At 40.1% G+C, this 26,668-nt stretch overlaps 1 protein-coding gene across 1 annotated transcript in view; it reads right to left on the bottom strand.

Moving 5' to 3' along the window:
- The window catches only part of THEMIS (thymocyte selection associated), an 81,646-nt gene extending 55,304 nt beyond the window's left edge, over positions 1-26,342 (bottom strand). The window contains exons 1-3 of the mRNA XM_065835076.2: positions 26,251-26,342; positions 10,986-11,144; positions 2,605-3,063 (exon numbers count right to left, since the gene is read on the bottom strand). Of these exons, the coding sequence (XP_065691148.2) occupies positions 2,605-3,063; positions 10,986-11,144; positions 26,251-26,341 (709 nt within the window). The 5' untranslated portion in view covers position 26,342. The remainder of the gene's footprint in view (positions 1-2,604; positions 3,064-10,985; positions 11,145-26,250) is intronic.
- Between the last annotated feature and the right edge of the window lie 326 nt (positions 26,343-26,668).

Here is a 26,668-nt window from a genome sequence, read left to right as displayed (position 1 = left end):
ATCTTATTAAACTCTTTTTCTTGAGTACAAGATGTGTTTCTGTTATTTTATTTCATAGTAACTTACAGTTTCTCAAAATAAATGGGTGGGGAAACATTTTTAATTAATAAATAGAATTTGAACCCATTAACACACATTGTTGTTGTGGCCAGTATGGGAGAAATATGATATTTTGATATTTATAAGAATAATGAAAACATCTATAATTATTAGAAAATAATAGGACTTTGAAAAAAAAAAAAGCCTTTTATTACAAAGTCTAAATTTATTGTTAATGAATGAATAAATTTCTACTAGAATAGTCCTCTGTGGAACTCTTGCATATTTTTCTGCTGCATTTGGTTTTATTCACTATCAGAACCGAGCCATTTCATTTAACAGTCTGACAGTGAACAACTTCTCTTTTATCACAACTGAACTTGAAAAATTTTGGATTCAAAACTTCCAAGCACAAAGCTGACTATGCATTCAAGGCTTGTTTAAGAATTTGGCTCCAGATCAGTGACACCACAGATCACTGACCAGGGCACTAAAATTTAACGAGCAAATAATATTTAATGACTCTTTTCAGTGAGACTTATTCTGCATAGACCTGCACACAAGATAGCATATCCTGGCTTCACACTTCCTCATAGCAGGACATACCAGTATTTTACACTCAAAAGTCGGTATCAGATGTGTTTTATGACAGTGATTCAGGATCAGTTTATTCCAGCTCTGCTTTTGTCACATTGACACCTTCAGGTGATAAGCATCGTAAGAACCACAAGGTAAAGTCAAAGAAGGAGGGATGACTGGAGAAAATGAAAGTTTTCTATGAGCAACTGGGGGACTTCCACACACAAAATTTGTTCTTTATTAAGAATGAGAAGTATAGCAAATTCCTGCCCACAGCTTCTGAAAATGTAATTTGCTATTCCTCTTATCAGGAATCTTTTTTCTTGAATTGTGGATAGCATTTCTTATACTTTATCTTTTGTCTATTTATAGTTCTTCTAAAATTGTTGAAAATTTATTTTTCATGGTCCACAAGAAAGTAATTAATCATGCATCATGAAGCCTACTTTTCAAGTTTGTAGTAAATAGCTATTTAGGACAAATTTAATGTTTGTTAAATGTTATGGATGCTATGAAAAAAACCAGGCCTGAAATAAAATCAACAAAGGCAACTCTCACTGTAATGTCTGATTGGAAGACAAGTGAACACCAAATCTTTCTGAATCTTCTGAAAGCTTTTTATAAACATTAAATTCTTATTGACTGCGCAGGTGTATCTAAGTGAGTATAGTAATACATCTAGGTGAATCCAGCTTCAGGAGATGAGCTAGATTCCTGGATCTAGCTAGAGTTGTAGAAAACAAAGTATTTTATCTCATGAAGATATACTCTCCAAAGTCACAGATCAAATCACACAGCAAGCACAGCTGAATCTCTCATGATAAGCATTTAACAACTGTAGTATATTCTGCTAACAGTCTCTGCTCATTTTCTTTCTTTCTCTTTCATTCATTTACTTACATTATTCATCAGAAAAAACTACATTGTGAAAAGGTCTCCTGCTTAATATCCCCATGAATTACATTTTTTTATTAGGATTTCATTGCTATGGATCTCACTGGTTTGGTCCTTGTAAACGTAACAGGCACCAAAACCTTCCCAAAAGCCAGGCTCTTATCCTGAATCGCAGCAAGTTCTCATCTACTGCCTGGGTTGTCCTCAAGCAAGGTCAAACATTTTAGCTTAAGTTGGTTTTTTGCTTAGGTAGGTATCTCTATCTCAATTCAGAGAGGGTACACTCTGTATTCACACATAGGTCATTACTGCAGCTTGGCTATTCAAGTCACCATAACTCAGGAGCATTTCACTGTGTGCTTATACCCTCGCACACCTTCTAATTTTATTTCCGTGACTAATTTCACTAACAGATTTAAAGTAAGGCGTAGATATAGGCAATGGTAAGAACAGAACCTAGCAGTTTCAATGTTTTGGTGGAACAACTAGAACATTGACAGTGTGTCATGGACAAATTAGATATATATTTTTAATAAAAACTCATAAATCACAGCTTTTAAATATACTGGTTTTCTAATATCTTTCTGTTTCCTCAAAATGGTTTCAGAAACTGTATATCAGTCTTTCCTGTTTATACTCTATTGGTATTTTTTTCTGCAATAGAGTAAAATAATATGGTTTTGCTTTCTGCAGTATTCTCATTCTGAAAAATGGTAGAGTGTATTATAGCATGCCTGTCTATATTCTTTCTGCATCTCCTAGCCATAACCATAAATAATAGGTGGTTTCTCCATGGCCGAAGTCTGAGACACAGAGAAAGAGAATCTGAGAACTGAAAAGAATTCCTAAGTTCCACTTTTTCACTACGCAATATATTTTGTTTTGTAATTATGATATAATTGTAGTGATTAATAAAATGGCAACAGAAGGAAATGTAAGGTAACTATCTGAATTAACAGTTGAGAAACTAATATCAGTGGCAAATTTTTGACCAAATTGAAACCCTCACGCTTATTTTAAGCAAATTTTGTGTATTTAAGGGAACTTTACTATACCAAGATGCACAGAACATTGACTTTGATTCCTACTTACATTTCATTACTGCCTGCACTTCATAGACAGGTGTGAGAATCAAGCAACCATCAAAATTCTCTGGAAGCGGATTAGAGGAGTCCCACATTTGTAAAGTATTGGAAAGTTTGACAATCCGGTTCCTGCACTTAGGGATTTTCCATTCTGCAATCTCTTTTAGGGTGTATATCTGGTCTTCTTCACACTCATAGAATTTTCCTTCTTGTGAAAGAGGCAAAGTAAAGGAATGAGACTGATTATTTCTGATCACGCCACAGTTCACAGCCATCGTTCCATTGACTTCTTCCACTGAGTTGAAAGTGATCTGTTCACCATGTTTGATAGTCAAGTTTGCCAACTTTATATCCTCAGAGCTGTAGAAACATGGATGGCCAAATCTTGTTGGTCCAATTGAGACTTTTCTTGTAATTTCTTCAATGCTGACATATGGAGTTTTATCTGCCACAACCTTATAAAGTCCTAAGAGCAGAAAACTTGTGTTATAAAAAGGGAAATACACAAAACAGGCCATGCCAAATTCTAGACTGTGAATGTAATAAAAATGGGGAACGAAGCACATCAAATGATTCATAGATGATATTTGGTTGCTAGAACTGAAACTCTGCAAAGATAATATCAACTATACAAAGTATAGGCAGCTGGAATTAGCCCTTTCTACTCTGCATCTGATATCTGACATCCAACAGTTTTACGTACATGAGAAAATTTTTTCCTTGTCACAGAAAAAAAGAAAAATTGTCTTAGAGGATGGTTTCCTGAGAATACAGATAAGAATTTAAGAAATAAATGTAGACATAATATAAGGGAGAGGAACACCAATGTGATCAGTGAAATGCAGGATAAGGCTCTGCCTAAACATCAGTACTGCATATTCTTCCACATGCAAATTGGGGATTCCTGGACCAAGTATGTTTGAAGACACATCACAAATGAAAAGGTAGCACCTACAGATACAGACAAGAATAAGCAAAGGAAATTGATTTTAGCGTATCTGATATACAGATGGAGTAATTAAAATTTTGGGTGCTGGAGCACTGTGGCCATCACAAGGCAATTAAAGTGCTGAAGTACTGCAAGGCAGAAGCTGCATCTGAGCTTCCCTGTCCCCTAGGGACATTATTATTTCATGTTAATAATGCCCCTTGGAGCTGTCTCATTAGGAGTCTACATAGCAAGAAAAATGTGTACATTTCCATATTTGTGTGAATGTTTTCACAGAGGAAGATGAAGTGGATGGTTTAGAGGACTAAACAGCAGAGTTTAGCTGAACTGTGTGATTCAGCTGTCTTATTCCCCAGGGGAGACAGTGGGAATGCTGCCTTGCGGAGTTACATTGCAGTTTCCTGGGACAGGCATCAACTAAGGCTCTCTTCTGAGTGAATATAACTGAACACAGAGGTTATTCCTAGGTGAAGTTTGCAAGCTAGGGCACCCATAAAAATTAACCAGTAGCTACAGCTACAGTGACAAAACAGCCCTGGGAGGTGCAGTGCCCTTTCTCCTTCCTTCCCCCAAGGCCAACTAGCAGAAAACCTATGGCCCCCACTGTTTCATGCTTTTGTCTCCTCTGGACCTCCCAGAGGACACTGTGTCTTTGTGGTAAAGGAACATTCCCACCTTGGCAGTTACAGAGCATGGGATGGGGATTCAAGGATTGCTGCTTGTCAACACTAGAGACTCTTTCTTGGCAGCTCCACATCTCACAAGTGATTTCTGTCATGTCTACAAGGGTTTAAGTGTCCCATCCACCTGCTGCCCACTGTCTAGCATGGGAACTGGGTCCACACTGGCTATGACTCCCTTCTCATGGGAACCAGAGTGTGGGAAAATGTCAGGATGCCCCAGCAGATACCTGGGTCTCAGCAAGTTGGGATGCTGCCAGAACACAGTTCCTGTTGGATGTTGGGAAGACACTCACTTCCTTCTCTACACCTCCTCTAACAGTGTTATTGTTTAACAAATTAGATTGGGGGATCACTTCGGTTAAAAATAGCCTCCAAATTTCTTATTTTCTCACACACCTTTTCCCTGACTTCCACCTACTGACCACAATCAACATAACTGAGGGGCTTGCATGGACTCAGGGGCTTCTTAAGATTGTATTCTTTAAAAAGGGTATATCAAGCTATTCCCTCATACCACGACTGCCTTTTTTTTTTTTACTTTTTGGCCACAGAATTGCTGTGATTCTTGTTTCATTGTAACAAAACCCACTACTTTGACTTTATAGCTTTAACACCCTTCTTGTCAAAGGAGCTATTGTCAAGATTCTGTCTGTTGAGTAGCTTCTAACTGAATTTATCACCAGAACAAGTGTGTTGGTTCTAGGTATCTCATGAGACCGCTAGGATCTGTGGCACCTAACAGCTGAGGACTTGTCAGCAGCCTAAACAGCAGTAGCCTATCTGATCTACTGCAGAGATAGTCACTACTTGTAGTTATGTATCTGCTTTCTGCAATTCTTTGCCTTCAAAATTGTCTGTATAACAGTTAGCTTTTCCTGTGTGAAATTAGGACCCTTGTGCAAATACAACCTCTACATATATGTCCTCACTGCAGCACTATGGGAAAGCCTTCAGGCCTTTTTCTGGGCTGCAAGCCCAAAGGTAGCTTCGGGCTGCAGCCCAAAGGTAGCTGCACAAGTACAAAGTAAAAGTTAAACTTCTTTCTCACCGATATTTTTAATGTTTCTCACAGCTGTTTTTAACAGAAATATTACAAAGCAAGTTAGCTACCCCAGTCCTAATCACTACTGGAGCTGTCAGTGCAGATCAGGACAAACCGGTTCATGAACATTTAGAAAATATCACAGTGACAAGGCACCAATGACAAATTGAATTGTGGAAAAGATAGCATCCCCCAAACAGTGTTCCAGTGTCATGCTTTGCAAGCACAAGATGGGGATTGTCTCCTGGCAGTGCTGGGAGAAAGCAAATAGGAATATTCTTCAGTAAAAAATGTATTCAAAGTACATATGATGTATCCCAAAGGCAACAACTATGTTTACTCATCTGAGATACAGGAACACACACATTGCCCCTAGAAAACCTCTAGAATTGCATTAAAAAGCTTTCATAAACTATGTTAAAAAACCATTCCCAGCTGAAAATATTTGGCAATGTACAGGTATGAGAAACATTCTTCTCTGTGAGTTCGACAGCAGACTCAGACTCTACTAATTTTGCTGTGACTATAGAGCTATTTGGAAGCCAGCTATTTCAGCAGCAAACTGATGAGCATCCTGGCTTGAAAAGTAGGTTTCATATGGAAGCATAATTACCAGATCTCATACAAAACTAGACAACTGATTATCCCCTCAGGCTCAGGCAGACTGATTTTTTCAGGGTTGGGAACAGAAAAATCTTCACCTTCCATTCTGCTGGCTTTCTTAGTTTTGGTAATAGAATACTTGCATAGCCAACTAAAAAGCCATGTGGCCTTGCATGCTTAGCTTCTGTATTGATGAGACCTATGAAGTAGAGGCACCTAATAGCCTCCTGTTTATGCTTATGAGTATGTAAAGTTCCATATGTTTCTCTATATATATAGAAAAGAAGGGAATATATAAAAAGTTATTTTGGTATGATGTGTGAAAGACACAGTGTTTCCTACGTAAGTGCCATAATCTGCTGTGGTATCTTCTCATAAATGCTCACCTTGCTGCGATATGTATTTTTAAAAAAATCCACAAAACCCAAACAACATTATCGGGAACCATTTGGAACCTTATTAAAATCATTATGAATCAAATCACAAATCCAAATGTTTTCTAAACCTAAGACAGAAAGAAAACCTCCAGAGTAGGAGACATATGGTAAGTTTGAAATGCTGGAGCTTGGACATTTTGAGGTCAAACAAAAATGTTTTTGTACTTTTTCATAAATGATAAAATGACTGAATCAAATTCACTTAGACTTTCCTAAGAGAGCTTAGTGGACTGCTGGGGGAAAAGACAGATGGAAATAGGAATCCTGGAAAAAAGTCCAGCTGGTTTATTGAGAGCTGGTATTATTGCTCTTACAGATCTACTTTCTAAATGTAATCTCGTCTATCACCAAAGCACACTGATACCAAATAGTTTTGGGGAAAATTGCAGATAGAGACAACAATAACTACACATACATCATAACTACAGGAATGTATGACCACTGTCACTCTACATGGATCCTCTGCACTTAGTGGCATTTCACTAGGTGAAGTGCTTGCGTAGCTATAATAAGCCTCAAACCTAACCAGCCCATCATTTTCAAGAAACGTTTTAGGCATTAAAGTACACATTGGTAAAGAGAGAGTGTCTGAGAATCTGAAAAAAACATATTTTCACTGTTGTGGGAGAGAAAACATAGCCCAAGGTTCACCCATTTAGTACTGTGGGAAAGCATGTTTTGATAGAAGGATGTTTTTACCACCTTTTTACAGAACAGTACATGCAGCTCTCTTTTACTGGTTATAGACTGAGAAAGTGTACTGGCTTGTAGCTTTATAGACCACATTTTCAGTCTTAATTAGAGTCCTGAAGGAACAGAGTATCCTTTCTATTCTTTCTTTTTCTATTTTTTTTTTCCCCCACAGAAAACAGAAAACCAGTAGTTAGGCTTACCTAGTAGAGAAGCAGGTAGCCTTCAAGGAAAAATTGCAGAAAGACCTTCTGCCCCAGGCTAGTAGTTTCTGTTGCCCACGGGAATGCAGAAGACTGGGAAGAGTTCGGTTCCCAAGTTCTCTGGAGTTGGCTTGATTTCTATTCCTGTTTTCCCTCACCTCCACCACCCACTCTGCTACCTCTCCTGCTCCAGCATCCTCCTCTCCCCATCCTGCCACAAAGGCCATCTTTCCTCTCTCTCCACCATCTCCTATCAAGATGAGCCTTCTACTGCCTAATCCCTCTATCTTTATGTGTGTGCTGTGTGGCCTCAGACAAGTCTCCTGTCTTGTGGCTCACAGAGGCTGAGAGTTCCAAGGGACAGTTGTGCCCAGATACGCATCTGTCAAACCATTTAGGAATGAGCAGCAGCAACTGTCAGGACCTCCTGAGAACTGGGACAGCCCAGCAATATTTTTGCAGACTAAGGAATATAACAGAATAAAATGAAAACATTCGTGCTGGCACACAGTTCAGGTGTTGTGCAAATTACCTGTCTCTGCTAACTTGTGAAAACTGTACTTCAAAATGCTGTTAGATATAGTCATTGAAATGTCTAGAGTAACAGCAGGTTCCTTTTCTTTTACCCCGTGTATGAGAATAGGAAGAATTGCCTGGCCCTCTGAGGCATGAAAAAGAACAAATTAGAATGAGGATAAAATGAAATAACACAGATAGTGAACTTGCGGTTGCAGCGGTTTCTCTCATGCAAAGGGCAGATTAGGCCTTTATCAACGATCTGATTTGCCAGAACAGAAAAAAAGGAATTCTGTAGACTGCAAATACATTCAGAAAGACAAAGAGTAAGGCTCATTTAAAGCCAATGAGCCCAGTTCTTCACTCACAGAGATGCTGCCCCCAGAGTAACCTGAATAGAAGACTTGCTTACTTATGCCAGCATGCACACAGTGAAGGGATACATGAGCCCATTACATGCAAATGAGAACTCATGACAGAGAAAATGGAAAATAACATCAAAGCAAAAGATTTCTATGCATCAACACTGCAAGAGAGCACTATACATACTATGTAAATACATTGACAGACTCCTAGAGACCCACAGATATTTTTGCTGAAACGAGTCAACGGTAGGATAAAAAAGATCATCTGCAATTTGGTTCTGTGCATTGTTCTGGAGACAGGATCAAGAGAGAAACACTGTTTCATTCAGAGCTTAGCATGTGAATGTAATAAAGTGAAAAGGTCAAGAAAAAACATAGACTAGGACATCTTGACTGTGTAAAGCAGAATCATTCTTTAGCTAAGAACTAAATTAGATAAGTGACAAATTTACATCATAACAAAAAGCTCTTGAGTGCTTAAGAGTACATATACTGAGAGAAACAAGAGAGTGGTGCTCCCTGTTGGGCTAATAAGAAGTGTCATTACGCCCCTCTTCAGTGCTGCTGTTCAGTAATACCCGTCATGTGGAGGATAATAATGATAAATTTCAGCAAAATGAATTCTGAATTTATTTTTCTAGTGAAATAACCCAGTTTTCTAGAACACTGTTAGGGAGAGTTCATAAGTATGCATGCAAATTGTAGTGCTTAGACTGAATTTGAAAATGTGCTCAACAGGGCAACAGCATCCAAATGCCAAGTTGTTAAATAGATCACTTGAATGCAAACAAATCCAGATTCACCAGGTTCAAGTACTTGAAATCACAAGTCATTCTGTTCTGAAAATCAGGGGATTCAACATTAATAAATGTAGGATTACTTTTATCACTCAGTTGTATTGGATATTTTAGGACTCAAATGTTCTAACTCATCTGCCAATCAAGATTTAGAATATGACTTCCTATATGTATATATATTTTAGAGATAGAAGAAATTTTAATAACAGCAAAGAAGCTTGGATTTCAAGAAAAATACCAAATATCTTGAGAGTTCACAGTACAGCAGTACTTCAGATAGCCACAGATAATTAAAATGTCTTTGATCACTATATTTGGGCCCTATGAGTGCTTGAAAATGGCATTCCAAAAAAGTCTTTTAATAAGTGGTCATATAAATGATTCTGATTCACCAAGTAAGAAAAACACAAAAGTAAATTAAGGATCTACTGAGAAAAAGAGAATTATATCCAGAACTATTTCAGAAAGCAAGCTGTATTTTGGAGATGGAAAATGAAGGCACAGCAGAAGACATCTTTCTGTGGAGTTCAGATGAAATATTACATTCCCATGCACTTTTACATTTTATTTGCTTCAAGACGTATGTTTTTTCTCCCTCTGCACAAAAAGCACATACCAGTTTGAGCAGTGGCATAACCTAAACCATATGTTATATATCCGTGTGCACACAGTCTCTCTTGCTCAGCAATACATTAGAAGAACATCACTGAGGTTACTAAGTCAAACGATAGAAAACACCCATACTATGTTTCCCCATGCAGTATCAGTTTCACCACACATATACTTGCACTATAATATGGTGTTAATTAAATGTTTGCATTCCATTTTTTTTCCCCCTACAAAATTTTAGTCTCATTCTTTGTGTTAGCTAGACCAAAGTAAGTCCTGCGTGTGATCTCAGGCTCTCGAGGCCTACTGAGTCCTTGCGTGTGCTCTGTCCCAGTGTTTCCTACATGCAGGTGTCCTGTAAGTTCTCTCCCAGACATCCACAGGCTGCCTCCCGCATCCCACTGGCCTCCTCATGCTGTTTTCCAGCCCACTCATCTCCTCTTTGCCAGGGGCTCCCATTACCTTTGCTGCCTGCAAGAGTCCCAGCATCAGAAATACCCTGCATCTGTATTTCTGTGTGAGTGCAGGTCTCCTCTGATGCTGGTAACCACCTTCACCACTGTCTTCAGTCCCTGATCTTTGCATATCAGGTTTTCATCCTTCTGCCCTTCTCCAAGGTCCAACCTTTTTCTATCAGTTTCAAAACTTAGTTTGCCTCCTCTGCTTCCCACACATGGATACTCACAGTCCAGTACTTCTCCTTCTGCACTTTAGTCACTTCCCTATGTAAAATAGCCAGGCTCTAACAGTAGAAGAACTGAGATGAGAGCAGAATTGAAAACCGAATAAATATGATGTGATGACTAGATACCTTGGTACAGTATTTGGCCAGTTCTTTCTCACAAGGCAACATGAATAGAGGAAGATATGTTTCAAACAATAAGTCAGTACCACATGCCAAATTTCAAGTCCATCCTCCAAAATATGGATATTTCGGGATTTCTCTATAGAAAAGTGAAGTGGTTTTTAAGCAGAAAAACACACTCATTTTCCCCTAATTGTGTTTTCAGGCATGGGGCAGACACTTTGGCTACTAAAATTAAAATGAATCATTAAACCAAAACCAAAATGTAATGAAGGATTCAAATTTTTTTTTTTTCCAAAATAAAAGAATAAAAGTATAGTAATAGTAAATAAATTACAGTCTGAGAATACAGCAAGGAAGAATTCAGCTCAGACAAAGTTTGGCAAAGTTGTAAGTAACTGAAAAGAACATTTTTGCAATAGTTCTCACACTGAGTGACCTCAAGTATAGAAAGCATTACTACCAAACATTATGACAGTAATAATTTCTATCCAGGCTTGAAAAAGAACTGTAAGAATTGAAATTTAAAAATGAGTTGGTTGTGTCTTGTGCCATCTGATAAAATTGTACCCTTGATAGTGGAGTTGTAACCTCAAACAAATATCAGTCAAGACAGTAAATCAATAAAATGAACTAGATGATTATTCAGGGTTATAATTCCTTAAAAATGTATTAATGAAATACTATACCAGGAAAATTTAGTGGTAATTCCACTTTGGCTGAAATTCGGCTGATTTCATTATTCTCACAGATACTTGCTATGAGCTTATTAATTTTGAAGCCAATAACTTTAATGATTTCTCCTGTTGACAGGCAGCATTCATTTCCAAACATTTCGTAGATGGAGCCTGAAAAAAAATACAAAAGGAAAGAAAAGCATTATTCAGCTTTTTCTCACTTTGTAAACTGTCTTTACATCTTTGTCTGAAAGTAAAAATACTTAAAATACGTTCTATGAAATAATACTTATCCTGATTTAACTAATGTATTTTTTTTTCTTAGTGTTATGAAAAAATCTGTCTTGTGCCTTCAGTGACCTCTAGATCAGTTTTATGTGTACACTGTGTTGAGATTCATGTAAGGAGAACAAGGTCTGTATTTCCAGGTTATTAGACCAAAGCACAACAAGGCAGAGCATAGGATCGCCTGGGCCATCATGAACGGCCTCCTGAAGTCAACAGGCAATGATGCTCGAGCAGGAAAGGTGCCTCTGCACAGCACAGGGCACAGTATATCCCACAGGAAACAGCGGACTGCAGCAGAAGGCAAAAAAATACAGACCTTAGAAGGTGCCCAGGGAGATGCCAGGGAATATCGAAGTGCAACCAGCATTTGAGCTTTCTGTAGTAACAGAAAAACTGAAGAATGTACAAGCAATTGGAAAACTGGCAAATTAACAGCGGTAATCCCTGTCCCATGCAGAAACAAACCTACTGATTCTGACCTGGCAGGAAAAAAATTCCTTTTTTGTCTGTGATGTTCAGAAGTTTGAGCACCAGTACAAGGCAATCCGACCAAGTTTTTCAGAGCTTCCTCAGCAAAACCTGGAACTGTAGCTTGCCCTGCCAAAATCACCCTCCCTTCTCCATTCTTACAGTGGTCAATATCTGCTCTTTCAGAAGTGGGAGCAGTGGGGAAGAATAAAGCAAAGCCAAAACAAAAGCCAATTTATGCAGAAGGAAAATTCTTCCTGGTCCCTGCAGGAGACTAGTAGAAGCTTTGAGGCATGAGTTTAATTAACTGTATATGTTTAAAGGCAAATGCAGCAAATATGCTGATGAAACCTTCTTTCAGTTCCATTTGTAGACAGAATTATATCGAGCAAAGAACATCAGAAATGTTGACTTTAATGCTAGCATCTGTTCTTCCGATACTGTGCCATTCCGTCCAAGAACTTACCAAGTTCTGTCCTGAAGTGATGTGGAAGTACCCTTTCTGGAATCCCACCCCAGAATTTCATTTCCCTCATGGTGAGAAACCTTATTCTCATTTCCACTCCCAATGCATTGGGAGCTACTAACAGTGCTCTTCTACTTAAAATACTTTTTTCTTGTTTCCATTTCTCCCTTCCCCAAAGGGTTTGCAAGGTTAATTTTGCCCTTCTCTGGTTACATTTTTGACAGAAATCTAGAAGAAGCAAACTCTCTTTATCTCTTCTGAGAAGACAGATTTTGTTTTTGTTTGTTTGTTTGTTTGTTTTTGTGTTTTTGTTTGTTTGGTTGGATGTTTTGTTTTGTTTTTTCAGTCAATGCGAGATATTTAAAGTCTGACCTCTGGTTATATAGTAGCAATCAATAATTGAGATGGCCTGTACTGAAATATTGTCATTGCCTGCAGAACTCACTTCCCACAGTAAGGAACACTCTGTAGTCCACAGGTGTTCTTGTAGCTGCTGAAGAGACAAAAAAAAGAGCTGTGCTTTTTCCTTTTCTTTTTTTTTTCCAGGTGTCATATCAGAAGTGTGATTATTAGCCAAGTGATTTTCCTAATGCTCACTCAAGGTCAATTCTAATCACAACCATAGCCTAGGCTAGTAAGCATTTCTTACTGAGTTTGGGACTTATTAAATAACTCCGCTGCAGCACTGGCTGGTGACAAGTATTTGGTTACCACCTTGGCCTCACTGTCAGTCACTGGGATATAAACCTGAGCAAAACTTGCTCTGATTTTGTCCTAAACCCAAAGCTTCAGTAGAGTATCACAGAACAATGAGTTTGTGTCAGGACAGGAGGATGAATGAGAGTAATGCTAAGCAACTAAGTTTGCCCTGTTGTGAAGACATGTCCAGGCAAAACGGTCTGTTGCTTGAGCAACGCTCTTACAATTGAGATGGACACCAGGAAATCCCCAGCTGCTCCCCTGAGAAAGACAGGTTCTAATGTACATTTTTAACCGTATGTAGAAGAATCTAGGTTAAGAAAAATAATTAAAAAATCATGCGGCAGATGCTTTCAGCAGGCTAGACTTGGCAATATTGCCTGGCTTCCATTGCTGTGAATCCTACATAGGATCAAGGGGACTATTGTACTTGGGCTCTAAACTCCTTTAGCAGGCTGCTGCCTTTCTGTTGCACACCAGGATGATGATTACCATAGAGATATTCTGGATTATAGTGCCACACAATTATCAGCCACAGTCAGGTGAAAGAACATGCAGTTTATGCATCCTTCCAACCAACCTGGTACTATGCAGAACAAGAGAGCTTCTGCCCTTGAACTGGCAAAGAACAATCTGTTTTTCTTATTGTAAATATAGTGCATTGTTGCTTGCTCTCCCTTTAGTCCCTGAGCAATTCAGCATTGACTAACTCAGATGTCTCCACTGGATATTGCTACAGCTCCCATCAGTAGGCTGGCTGCTGCTCTAATAAACACTTGAGGAATTATCATAGCTCTCATTGCTTTAGCTGAGCTCCATAGGATATTTTATGACAGTCAGAAAAGTGTGTGTGCAATACTTATTTCATATTAGAGTGAGAGGGAGAGAAAGATTGAGCATCTGTGAAAAGAGTAATATTCCTTTTGTGCCGAACCACCTCACTCCTCACATCAGACATAGTAGCGATCACAAGTAACCATGATATTAGATACAGGGAATCTCAGAGGACCCAGCATGATGAGCTCTGCATTAGAGAAACATGGAAAGATGAGCAAAGAATTCCAATATTCTCACCCTCAAATATTTGTGAAAACCTACTCAAAATGGGAGATCATGGCTTCTAGAGGCTTTGATCTTCAGTGCAGATTTAGATCCAGATTCTCCAGGTTACCCCACTTGAAAATAGATCCTGAGAAACCATTTAACATAGTAAAGTAACTACATTGACTAATTATGGGCTTTGGGCACATTTGCTTTCATCTCTGCTAGACAGCCTTTGCCAGCATGCCCCTTGGTGCAGCCAGGCCCCCCGTGCACCCACAGGCAGGCAGTGTTGCTCCACTGGAGCACCGGCACCGAGCCATGCAGCTTTGGTAGCCTTGCTGGCCACATGCCTTTTCCAAATAATATGGTAGCTGGAGTAGGGCAAACCAAGCAATGGCCCTGAGGGGAAGAATGGAGCGATCAGGAGGCTGAACCTCTCGAAAAACTGCTGTGATGGAAGATGATTTAACCACTACTTTGGTTTATACCTGCAGCAGAGCACTGCCACCAAGAAATAAAGAGGGGTGGCAGAGGAGGTCCCTGTTTCTGATCATGGTTGGCTCTGAAGGACTCATTGCTTTTATCAGGTTTCCTTTTCCATAGGCACAATAGCTTCACCACAAATTGTGCAGTGGAGAGTTTGAGAAAGTCCTGTCCTCCATCACAAAATAAATGGAGCTTGAAACAAAGTGAAAACACTGATCAGGTAGTGACAGGTCCAAGGCTGAAGATCCAGTCTGGTGATATCCACAAGAAGAGACTAAATTTGCCAAACTCTCAAAAATATGTGATTGAATGACACCAAAATTAACCTTTGACAAAGCAAACAAAATTTCCAAAACATAAGAAATGCAAATAGCAACCTATACAAGGTAAACAGTGGTCCAGCACCATAGAGATGGCAGGGAATTCTAAAACACTACAAGAAAAGGGTAAAATACACAAGAAAAGAAAATCTGCACTCATAAGAGAGAGAAAGTACCTGAGGCAGACAAGCATATGGAGTTCAAACTGAAGTCTACAAAAAGCATTACATGGAGCTGTAGGCTCTGTTTGAAACATCAAGGGCCAAGATAATGCATTCAGAAAAAAGATGGATTATAAATGCCAGACTGCAAGCCACAAAGGATTGTGCACAGAATAGATGCACAGGGCTGTCACAGCACCTTAACTCCCAGGATCTTTCATCAGAACAAAAAGTAATACTGTTGTGGAAAACAAACAGATTATTCATCTAAAAGCATCAGTTCTAGGAAAAAGTGAGATGAAAATGAAAACTGAAAAGAAAAAAAAAGTTAGGGTTTAATTAAAATTAAAAAAATAAAAAAAGGAAAAACAGACGAGCTAGTTGTCCTACCATCAAAAATTAAACTATTACATGTGTACATAATCCTGTAGGAAAAATTATGCATCATAATAATACCAAGGAAATTGAACTTATTCTTGGAAAAAAAAAAAAAGAGTATTATTTTGCATTATCAACAAGGGAAAGGGTATTAAGCAGCTGGGGAGGGTGCTTTAAGTCTTCTACAAGATAGGAAAGCTCTTAGCAGAGTAGAAGCAGAGAGTGCCCAAGTATCCCAGAACTCATGGCCATAGGACAATACTTTTCATCCCAGAAGAGAAGGTGCATAAATTGCTCATATAACCACTGAAAAACAAGGGTGTGCCATCACATTTTCCATCTGATTACGGAAGTCAGAGACAAACCTTCAACATCTTATCAGTAGTAAAACATATATGGGTGGATAGACAGATGGATATATGCGCATACGGGTATGTAGACAGATATCTACTTGAATGACTTGTAGGACTTTAAGTACCATCTCCTTTATCAGATTCAATTGGAAGAGACCAAAAGGTTGAAAGATTATGAGGGTAAGAGGTTGGAAGGAAGGTGGTTAGCAGACCGAGACAACGATTGCAGAAGGCTCATTTTTAATGATAGCACGAAAAAAAAATCATTAAAAAATGAAGCTCTGCCACCATAGAAGAACAGGTTCATTTTAGTGGGTGCAATTGCACATACAGTATTGATTCTAATTACATATTTGTCTGCAACTGGATTACCTTAGACCTGATTTTAGCCTTAGCTTGGCAGTTTGCCTAGAATAGTACAATGAAGATTACATTCAGACAAGAAAAATGTTACTTGTGTGATTTGTCATCTAGGCTTTTGCAGCAAATATTTGTGCTGATACAAGTGAGGGAGGGAAACTGTGTAGTTTTCAAAAGGGACAATAAGAATTATTTTTCCTTTAAAAGCCACGATAACTAGTCTTAAAACATTTTGAAAATACCTGCTGTGTGACAATGGGACTCTGAAAGATTTTACTTTAGCTGAGTGATGCAGGCCCCCCCACACAACATATCGAAAAATCAAATTAAAGTTAAAATGAGCTTTTTAGTACCTTTATTTGTTGTTGCACAACAAATGTATTTTTCTCACTCAAGCCACAAAGAAAGTGTAAGACATTGAAAACATAGATCAAGTAATCTTAAGGACTGAATCTTTTTTATTTGAGAAAGAGGTATGCAATATAATGCAAAATAACATTTTTGCAGAAACCAGAATAAAGCAGCTTATTTACAGTGATCAAACAATGCCCCTGAAGCCTGTAATTAAAGAGCTTGTTGCTTTTGAAATCACCTTTTCTGGATTGCTACTTTATTCAATAAAAAACACATTTATCTCCTTTCATAAGCTCATCTCTAGTTTGACAATCCATATTAGCAACTGCTGTGATCACATCAAAGCAACCATAAGAATTAGTTCAATATCTTTTTCCTCCATCTTCCCTAAAATGCTAAGCAGCCACACCACCATAATCCCTTAATGGAGCCTTTATTTGATTTATTTCTTATTACTTGTACAAAAAAAGTCTTTTTGTATTAAAAACAACAACATAAAATATAAATACAATGAATGCCTGAGGCAGAGAATGTCATTCTTCATGTCAGGTCATATGACAGCACCACTGACAGAAATATTTTATAATACAAGGTAGAACAGGAAATATCTCAGTAATATTTCCCTTTTTCTTCTCAAGTACCTTAAAGCCCCATTGGGTGACTGCTCTTGGAGCAAATGCTTCGCTGATGCTGACACAAAGCATGGCTCAAAATCAGGTCCATGACTAAACAGCAATAATACATCATGTACATAATTCTTTTTTATCACACGACCCTGGGCAGTTTAGCAAGGAGGCCTAGGTAGAGCAATGCAAACAAAGCAAAAGGTTTGACTAAGGTGGCACAGATTACCATTCAACAGTGCTGGAGCTCAAGCCCAGCCTGGCTGACTCCCAGTCTAACATTCTGTCTGCTGCACAGGGTGCTGCTAAGCACTTCCAAATATCCCTCATTCATTTTTTTTCTTTAACAAAGACCAAGCCTTTCTCCTAACAAAAACAAGTGACTTTGCAGGCCAGACACTAGGCATTGACTCTCTAGCCCCATGAGTTTGAATCCTTGAAGGAAAAAATTGTCCCTTTCATCTCTCAGTAGCACCCACTGAATTCATTGCAGCTGGCAGGCTGAGCAGTCTTTGAAAGAAGATCCAAAGAACCATGAACCTGGCTGCTTTGCAGGGAGATGAAAGATCTCCTGACATGTCCTGGAAGAGCAGAACTTTGTCCCAACATCCTTTTCCCAGTGCTGCTTTCTCCACCATTATGTTGTCATCAGTTGCTCATATGGGTGCTGTCTTCCCAACTCAAAGTCGACTCTGTTTCAGAGGCTGGTGAAATGGTTCTGCTTTCACATCAAGGCACCTGCCCCTGGTGCAGCCATTCAGCCAGAAATACAACAACCCGCTTTCCCCAGAGACATAGCTCTGCTGAAATCACAGGTTTATTAAGGCTGCTACAGTCTCCCAGAGGAATATGAAGGGCATAATGTATCTATAATTAGTATCAATAAAAAAGATATCATTCTTTATGGGCATTATTTGGGAGTTAGCCAATTGTTCAGAGTTTATGCTCTTTGGCAAGAAGAGAGATCTGTTTTAAAGTTGTGGGGAGGAAAGTTTTGCTTAATAACTTTAATCATATTATCCTCTGATTAAGCTGTAGAAAAAAGCAAACAGTTTCTGATAGTGAGAAGTTAGGTGTCTTTTTTTTTATTATTATTTTCAAATACCTCCTGAGCACTGAAGAGGTTAATCAGCATGCTGGGCTTTCCCCACTGATCTCAAATAAACTAACATCTCAAGCAAAAAAAAACAAAGCAGCTGAAAATTCTCAGTGACAGGAAAAGAATGTATGCGCCAGCTTCTCTCTTCAACCCCAGGCTGTGGGAGTGGTTACAGATAGCATAAAGCACCTGTATGGCTTTTATCCACCTCTTCCTTCCACCCTCAGAAGGTGCACCCATGGAGAGGGGGTGAGCCCAGCTCCCCTGTGTCCATGTGGTGCTCCAGAGACTCAGGGGCAGCAGTGGTGACGAAGGTGGCATGAGTTTGTGTAGAAGGTCCTCTATCAAGTGACAGAGCAACTTACTGTGTTTTGTAACAGCTCTTCTCTCTTTTAACATGTGTCCTAAGCAAAAATCTGCAGGTTTGGTCAGTTTGGGACACAAATCGTCCAAGGAGTTCAGCCGCTGAATTGCCACAGAGGCAAACTCTCTCCAAAAGTCTCTGTGCAAAGAAAGCATCTTATCTTGATCATACCTAATTAAGTTGCAGAGGGTCTGGTTTTTGGCAGCACAAAACTACCAAAAAACAAAAGCTGTAAGATTTATCCTTTGCTATATAAAGTCAAACTTTAAATGTCAAGTGCTTTAAACCATTTCAATCATAATGGAATTTGAAAAAAAAAAAAAATTACTTCGGCAGCAGTTTCTGATTTATTCCTTTCCTGATAGGTTTATGGCCTTTTTTATTAATTTTTTTTTTTTTTTAATACTTCTGATTCTCATCTATCTGGAGGGCTCACGTTCTACATGTGGCAGCAGAGTTTTGTGCATGCAGCACCCACTACAATGGAAAGAGCAGGTGAAACCACAGTTCCAAATGCAACATCTTTGACCTTTGGTTTACCCACATAAGCTGGAGTTACTGTAGCAATGAAGAGAATGCCAAAAGCTGCCTTTGAACAGCATTAGTCACTGTTTCAGCTGTTTGCAATTTATTCAGTTTTATTCATTTTCTTTGCACCATTAATTAAGGTATGGTTATTGAAGTGTATGTTTAACAGCAAATATGTGCTTTGTTGGACTGGGTTTAAGAAGGCTGCTTAAATGAAGTTGCAGGATCAGGTCAGAGTGTTGAGCACTTCACAGGTAAAGCCCAGAATTGGAAACCTATTCAAGCATCTTCCCCCACTGCAATCACAGCACACTGTCTTGTGTGCCATGACTGTGTGTCCAATGGACCTAACCAGAATCCATGAACCTGGACTGATGCCATGTCTCCTCATGCATAAATCACCAGCTACTGGAAGAAAAAATACTCCACAAGAGCCCTGTAACTCAGCAATGAAGCATGATCATGGGCTTATGTATCACAAGAAGTTTATCCCAGGATCTTCCCTCCCCCTTCATTTGTTTTAGTTGTCCCCCTTATCTCCCTGAAGCCTGAGTTTGGGAAAATAGTATTGGTATTTTTATAGGGTGGCAGGTTCATTTGTAGGGAAAAAGGGCTTGTCCTACTACAGACCTCCTTCTCACATCCCTGGAAGCCCCAGTGTAACACCAGTTGGGGGCCCCTCTCCACTGCAGGAAATCAGCATGTTGAGGGCAGCTTCAGCCAGCTAAGGCAGGCGGCTGACCCTTGCATCGAGACAAGCCCGGCAATTTGGGTATTTTGCTCATCCCCTGTGCCATCCACAGAGAGGCTTGGAGCTGAACGTCACAGAAAGAAAATCCCCAAAAGGAGATCCTTGAAACAGCTTTGCCCTCAGTGCCAGCTACCCAGGGTCAGATTTTTCTCACTGTATCTGTATGAGTCATCCCATTGAGGGCAGTAGCTTGAAGAAAATGAGCAATATCTGACCCATAAAAGTCAGGTTTTGTTCTCATATTGCATTCACTGAAGGGCACTTTCCTTCTTGTTCAGAATAAAACATGCTTTTGAAGCCATCTGAGCAAGTGCAGGAGAGTTTCAGTAGTACGTATTAATAGGGAAAATTTACTATTAATAACATGTTCTGACTACTGACCACAAAAGAGAACTCAAACAATCTGTTACTCCAGTTATACCTAGGACTCTTGCTCCTGACTGTTCAAGCAAGAGTAAGGGAAACAACTATGTTCAAGAGGGAAAAGCCTTTCAATTTTTTATGGACCGATTTGGCTTCTATCTCTGTAAAAAAATGAGGCAAATTAGCAAGTGCAAACACCGTACTACAAATTTCTACCATTTAATGTACAATTCTCCTTTGGCATGTACTCAAACGACACTCCACCCAGTAAATGCACAGGTTATTGATCTTCCACCTCTGAGAAATACAACCCTAATTATCTTCATCAAAGCTGTTGAAAGCTGTCCATGCTTTAGCCTCTGTTTAAATTGTATTGTTGCTTTTTATAAGAAAAAAAGTGCCTTTATTAATCCTGAAAGGGCAGCTTGCTTGTTTTATTCATATGAATTACAGACCATATATCCTAGCTTTCATTGATTCACTGGTTTTTCACGCTGATAAGGGAGCAGGACTTCTTCCCTCCAGGCTGACGTAAAAACAGTAAAAAAATACTTCCATTCTACATGATTGTTTTCTATTAGCATTGAGAGCGATTTCTTGCAGTCGAGACTTTATACATAAGGATTCTTGTTCTATTCAGTTTGCCTAGCTGCAGTTACAGGGTTAACAGGACTTTTCATAAGTGGTTAAGCCAAATCCATCGCTACCCTGAAAGGCTCAGAGAAGCCACTCTGGAAAGATGCTGTTTCACAGTAACAGAAGTAGAAAGGCTGAAACTGAAACTGTGGAGACGGTGAGCAGGCTTGGATACGCAGCCAGCAAGGAGAGTCAAGAGGAACTGAGAGCCTAAGCATATTCACATACTTTATGGTTCAACAAGGAGAGTTTTGCGATGGAGCTATGCACATGCACCAATGAAGGAGCAAATCACAAAGGGCTTTTGCTTGGCATCACCCCTCATGCAGCTGTCAGAGAGCACCAAGCAGCCACCCAGAGAGGGCATCTCCACCTGGCAATACTGAGCATCTTTATTCTTTAGGTCTGGAAGGGTATTAACCAGGGCTATGTATGTGACCCCATTGTTGTCCCTTCCCACGATTTCCTCCCTGTGAGACTTTCCAGACCCCCAGGAGAGGGAGCAGAGCGTGGAGCACCGCATTTACAACCTGCTGCTCCGCTGCACTCCAAGCCTGCGGAGATGGAGGCTGCTAGCTTACAGATCCATTCTCTCCAGAGAAAGAGAACACAGCATAAATGTTCCCAAGCAGTTTCACGGGTCCATTGTAAAAAGGAGATGTCCTGGTACTGCGATTTGCACAATACATGTGCTGCTTTTGCAGAGCAGAAATGCAGAGAAGACCTAACAACTCTCTCTGTGCTGTGGCAAGTCCCAATCCTTGGGGTCATAATCCCATCACTGATGTGTGCGTTTAGCTTTAGGGGAATGAAAAAAAAAAAAGGCAATGTGGGATTTCTGTCTAGGCAGAGCAAAAATGGGAAGGCTGCGAGTAAAGAACATGGCTAGTGGCAAGAAATATCAACAGAATAGGTGCTTTGAGCAGTTCTACATTTATCACAATTAAAGTTTGACACTTTTTACTGTCCTGCCACTGGTTAAATTAAGCCTGCAGAATATTAAATTCAATTACCCATAAAGTAATTATATCAGTATTAAAACAGACATAATTTTTGTAACATAAAGATGAAAGCCCTTACTTGCATGCTATCTGTAAAACTCAGCCTCAGCGGTCATACGGTATTTAGCTCACTAAGCATCAATATTTACTAAAATGTTCAAAGAAAAATCGTCAATCAATCAAATCAGTTTCCAATGAAGTTTCAGTAGCTTAATTTTTTAATAACATATTTCAATGAGCTATTAAATTGTCATGTACTTCAGTCTGCACTGTAGTTCCTTTCTGATCAGTGCTGATTAGCAAGATGTCTGTATCTGGCAAGCTTGCTCTCAATTTATAATCAGCTGTACTAATCCCTTCAGAGATTCAACACTCCAGTTTCTGTAGCAATGATATTACGCACTGCAGAGTCCAAAGCAACTGCCCCAAGAGGCATCCCAGGGGGTTGAAGAACCACCCTCTCCTTTCATCTATATTTGTGTTTAACCCAGGAATAACAATAATTTCTCTGCTTCTGTATGGTCCTTTGAGTGCAATGTATTGAAAGTACTTTAGAAGAACTCAGAGCTATTACTAAAAACCCATGTTGCTGAGCCTGCACAGTGTCAGATTGCCATAGGTGGTGACTGCAGGTTGGGGCTCTGGGAACATGAGAGTATGAACAAATTCCTCAAACCTTGACTATCCTGCCTGTGGCAAACTGGGTAAGGCTTCAACCAACCCCCAAAGTCCAGGCGTAGCATGAAAAACACTGATATCACCCTAGGGAAACCCTTCCCTCTGCTTCAAGCCAGGAAGAGAGAGGCAAACAGGAGTGTAACTTCAGAAAGGTGTCTAGGTCATAGTATTCACTACCAACAGCAAAAGTTCAATTGCCTGTAGCTTCTCCAGTTGAAAGTATTCTGAATGGAAACAGGGTCTATATAGTCCTGTCCATTTGCAGTTTGGAGAGCTACAGTTAAATACATTACTATTCCATTAATAGCAGCAGGAGCATAACTTTAAATAGGCCAGTAGAGATACTAATGGTGGAATGGATACACACAGCATGTTTTCTACTTACTTTCCACCAGGAACTGCAGCAGGCAGGCTTGGGTCTGAAAACAGAGACCGAGATTGTACTCGGTGCTACAAGGGTACGAAGGTAAAATGAGATCTTTTAGAGCTTTTACCTTGCCCAGGGGGAAGCAAATTCCCACTCTCCCTGGAGCCTGACTTTGCAGCTTCTAATAAAAATACCTTACCACATGGAAAAAAATACATCTATCCTTACAAAGACTTACAGCATTATACTTTCTTTAAGCTTCCAGAGGTACTGAAAAAAACTCTATCAAGAACAGTAATGCTAATTTACAAGTCCTATATTTGTAAAATCATTTAGACCTAAGTGCAGTGTGTGAAAAATGTTGCTTCCAGATAGAGTAAATGAAAGTTTCATCCCCACAGCACACAGTTCACCAGAGAAGACAAGCGAGTGAATTACACTCCATTGTCTTCTTATCACATAGCTAGTCTTCTTTGGTTGGCTGCTGCAACTTTGACATGACAGCTCCAATGGATTTAGTATACCATTTACTCTGTTAGCCTTTCCATTAATATGTACCTGGTTAAGCTGACATTAAGAAGACTTGCACTTTTTTCTGGGGTTGTGGAGAGGGGAATAGACATAACGTTTTTATATGTACAAATTCTTGCTATTTTAAATTCTTACACTAGAAAATTAATCATCTCTTGTGAATGACCAGTTTCAAACAATCCCATGTAATGCTTTAAAAAGAAATCTTCTCTCTTACTATCTGCATGTTGTGTTGAGCATGGTTAAAGTTTCCTATGAAATCCAACTCCATGAAACGGCTAATCCGAGTAGGACTCAGCTGACCAGTCTGACTTTGTAGTCAGTTGGGAGCTACCACAATCAGTGCATGAATGCTCTGATTTGGTCCCTGCAACCATAGAAATAAACTCATGTTCCCTGTAAACAGACCTGCCATTACCCACAATGTGATTGCTGGTGTACTGCACGTGGGAAGAGAATTGAAAAGGGTTGTTGATAGGGCAGCAGAACTGCCTGAGGAAGGACTGAAGAATGGTTGTCCTAATGGACACTCAAAGTGCACAAAGTGGTCCACTTGCCTGTTTAGCAATATAACAGGAGTTACTTCAGATTCTCTTGGAAGCACCACTTTATCTTCAGAAAATGCAATATAAGTCACAATGCAATCACAGAACAGTGTGTTCATCCCTGCTGCGAGGTACAGAGGGAAGCAAAATGTTCAGGAAAGATCCAACGTGGACAGATCACTTGGGGAAGGAGGGAGGAAGAGAAAGGGAGAATCTGGCCGAGAAGGTCTTTTGTAGTCCTAGATCCTGCAAACCCATCAGGCACAGAGTGTCTCGGGCAGCTCTAGCTTCCTCTGAAGCAAGCAAGAAGAAAAGAACTAACACAAGCCTTCTAGTGGACATTGGGGTTTCTAGGTATTTGCAAGTGGTCTGGGGATGTGCCAGCTGTGAGGGGAAGGATCCAAGTAGCACATCTGTATCAGCCTTGTTTCTTATATAAGCAAGAAACACTTGCATGTATGTCAGTGCTGCATCTAGCCTGGTGGTGGAAACATTAGTGAGCACAGCTGAGAGGAAGCCACGAGTAGCAGAGGACAGGAAGAGGTGGTGTAGCTGAAGACTAATGAAGCATCACAGCAGCACAAGGGCTCTCACTTTTAGTGCAATAGTTCCCAGATCTTGGCAAACACCACCCCCTCCCATGGCTTTGCAGGGCCTTTTATTATAGACAGTAATCAGCTAATAGCCTTTTTCTTCCATATGTAATGACAATGCTGTAGAATGACCTGTGGGCTATGCTTCCACTGTTTTTTTTCTTCTTCTCATGTAGAAAGGTCTACACAGTAAATGGAAGCACACACAAAAATACTTTGGTTCCAAAGATGTAGTGTTATGAGTTTTACCATCCACTAACAGCAGAATGCAGAATACAGGGACTCGGAAGCCTGCTGACAGCTGAGCTAACATAATTTTCTCATAGCATTTTGTATATACCTTATGTATCTTACAGTACTTTGTATATACATACATATATGTATACACATGCATATCTACATAGACATACAAGTTGTATTTGTATTACCTCTGCTTCCTAGGTGTCTGGAAAGAGGCAAATATGGTGGTTACTCAAATTTAAGCTTCCCTTTTTTATTTTAAATTCTGCTCCTCACCACTTAGGTGGCAGACTCCTTAGCAAGCACTTAATCCAGTTCAAGCTCTTGGGCTGTTTTAAAATGTAAAGTTGAACAGCCCAAATGTCAAATCATATTTTCAAACATTTCTGGTAATTTTGGCCAAGTTTGTTTCCCAGAACACCTTTTTATGGATGAGTAATATTCATGTGTCCTAGGCAATTTCCAGAGCAGCCACTTTGGGCCACCAGTAGAACATGGACAATTGACTACCATCACAGCTTGAGTATGCCCTTTCCCATTTTCTTTCTGCCCCAAGACGCTGTTTTTGTGGAGGGAAGAATCACTCACTCTGGCCACAGCACCAGGATTGCAGCTCAGACTTTCCATGGCCACAGCCAATGGTGGCCACCTCCTCTCCTCTCCTGCTATGGAGCAGCATGCGGATTTTTATATTTATGTAAAGATAGATATTGTGGACCCTGAAGCAGGTATTTGGCTGAAGCTGAGGCTTCAACTTATTTCATAAATTCCCCTCTGTTTTACCTAGTGTAACCCCAAGTTTTCCCTTGCAGTGACAGGGAGGTAACTTTCTTTTCCTAGACTAATACATGGGCCTGACATGGAATTTTCACTGTCAATTAAGTCAGTTTTCACTGTCAACTAAGTCCATACCCTGAACGAACACAGAACTTTTCCCTCCAGTGCAAGCATTTTTACTACCCTTCCACTGTGTTTTGTGCACAAGCAGAGCTCAGCAACAGAAGCACCATGAAAAGATCTACTGCAGAAAAAACCAGTAAAATATCACCCCTGTGATACTCCTGTCTGACTGATACACATCCCTTTGTATTGTTGAGGACCTGAAGTACCCTCAAATGCAGGGCAGAACTTCAAGAAAACCTTATGGTCTCACATGGTCACTTTACAGGTGCTCTGGTTCTTTATTTCTGAAACTGAGAGCACCTCTTCATGCCAACCCTGGAAGAACAGAGCTAAGTTTAATCAGCTAACCCCTGTGAGATGGTTGGCAGTTGCTGCATTGATGGTTCTGTCTGAGTGCAAAGCAAATTCCAGTATCCGTTCCAGGATATTACCAGGACTAACTACAGCTCCTTCCTCACTGACTCTGTGAAGACCAGATGCACACAATACCAAAGACATTTCCAAAGTCATCGATCATTACACTGTTTTTTCAAAGGAAAAATTGCAGCTGGTGGGAAACTGCTAGGAGACAACTCTGTCAGCAGCCTCCCTCTGCCTCTCCCACATCCCAGTCCCAAGGGAGGACCCAACGTCAAAGATGGACTTGCAAAGCCCTGCCAGAAAGCACCCAATGCTCACCTTGACAGTAGATTCCTGACTGGATTTGGAGGACCCTGGGAAGGGCTTTGGGGTCCAGAGAATGAATGAACTTCTCCAGGGTAGATGCCATGGTTCACAGCAAGGCAACATGTGGGTTTGGTACGCAAAGACCAGTGAAGATCTTTCAAGGTGGTAACATTTGCAGCCTGGTTCATGCTGCGCCTGGGACAGCCATGGGGCTCTGTGGCAGAGGGGAGGAGCGGTACGGGGAGGTATTTCTGCTTCCTCCCCTCTGTGGCTGCTTCCTCCCATGGCTGCAGCTGGAGTGGGGTGAGCTGAGGGGATACTGAGCTGGTGGCCCTGTGCCAGGCTGGGGTACCCATGCCCAGCGATGGGCTGTGTCAGGATGGGACAGATGCAGGGGGTGCTGTGGGTAACAGTCTTCGGAGGGGGCAGG

Source organism: Patagioenas fasciata, chromosome 3 (genome assembly GCF_037038585.1).
Source record: "Patagioenas fasciata isolate bPatFas1 chromosome 3, bPatFas1.hap1, whole genome shotgun sequence".
Taxonomy (NCBI): domain Eukaryota; kingdom Metazoa; phylum Chordata; class Aves; order Columbiformes; family Columbidae; genus Patagioenas; species Patagioenas fasciata.
This window is presented reverse-complemented; position numbering and strand designations above follow the sequence as displayed.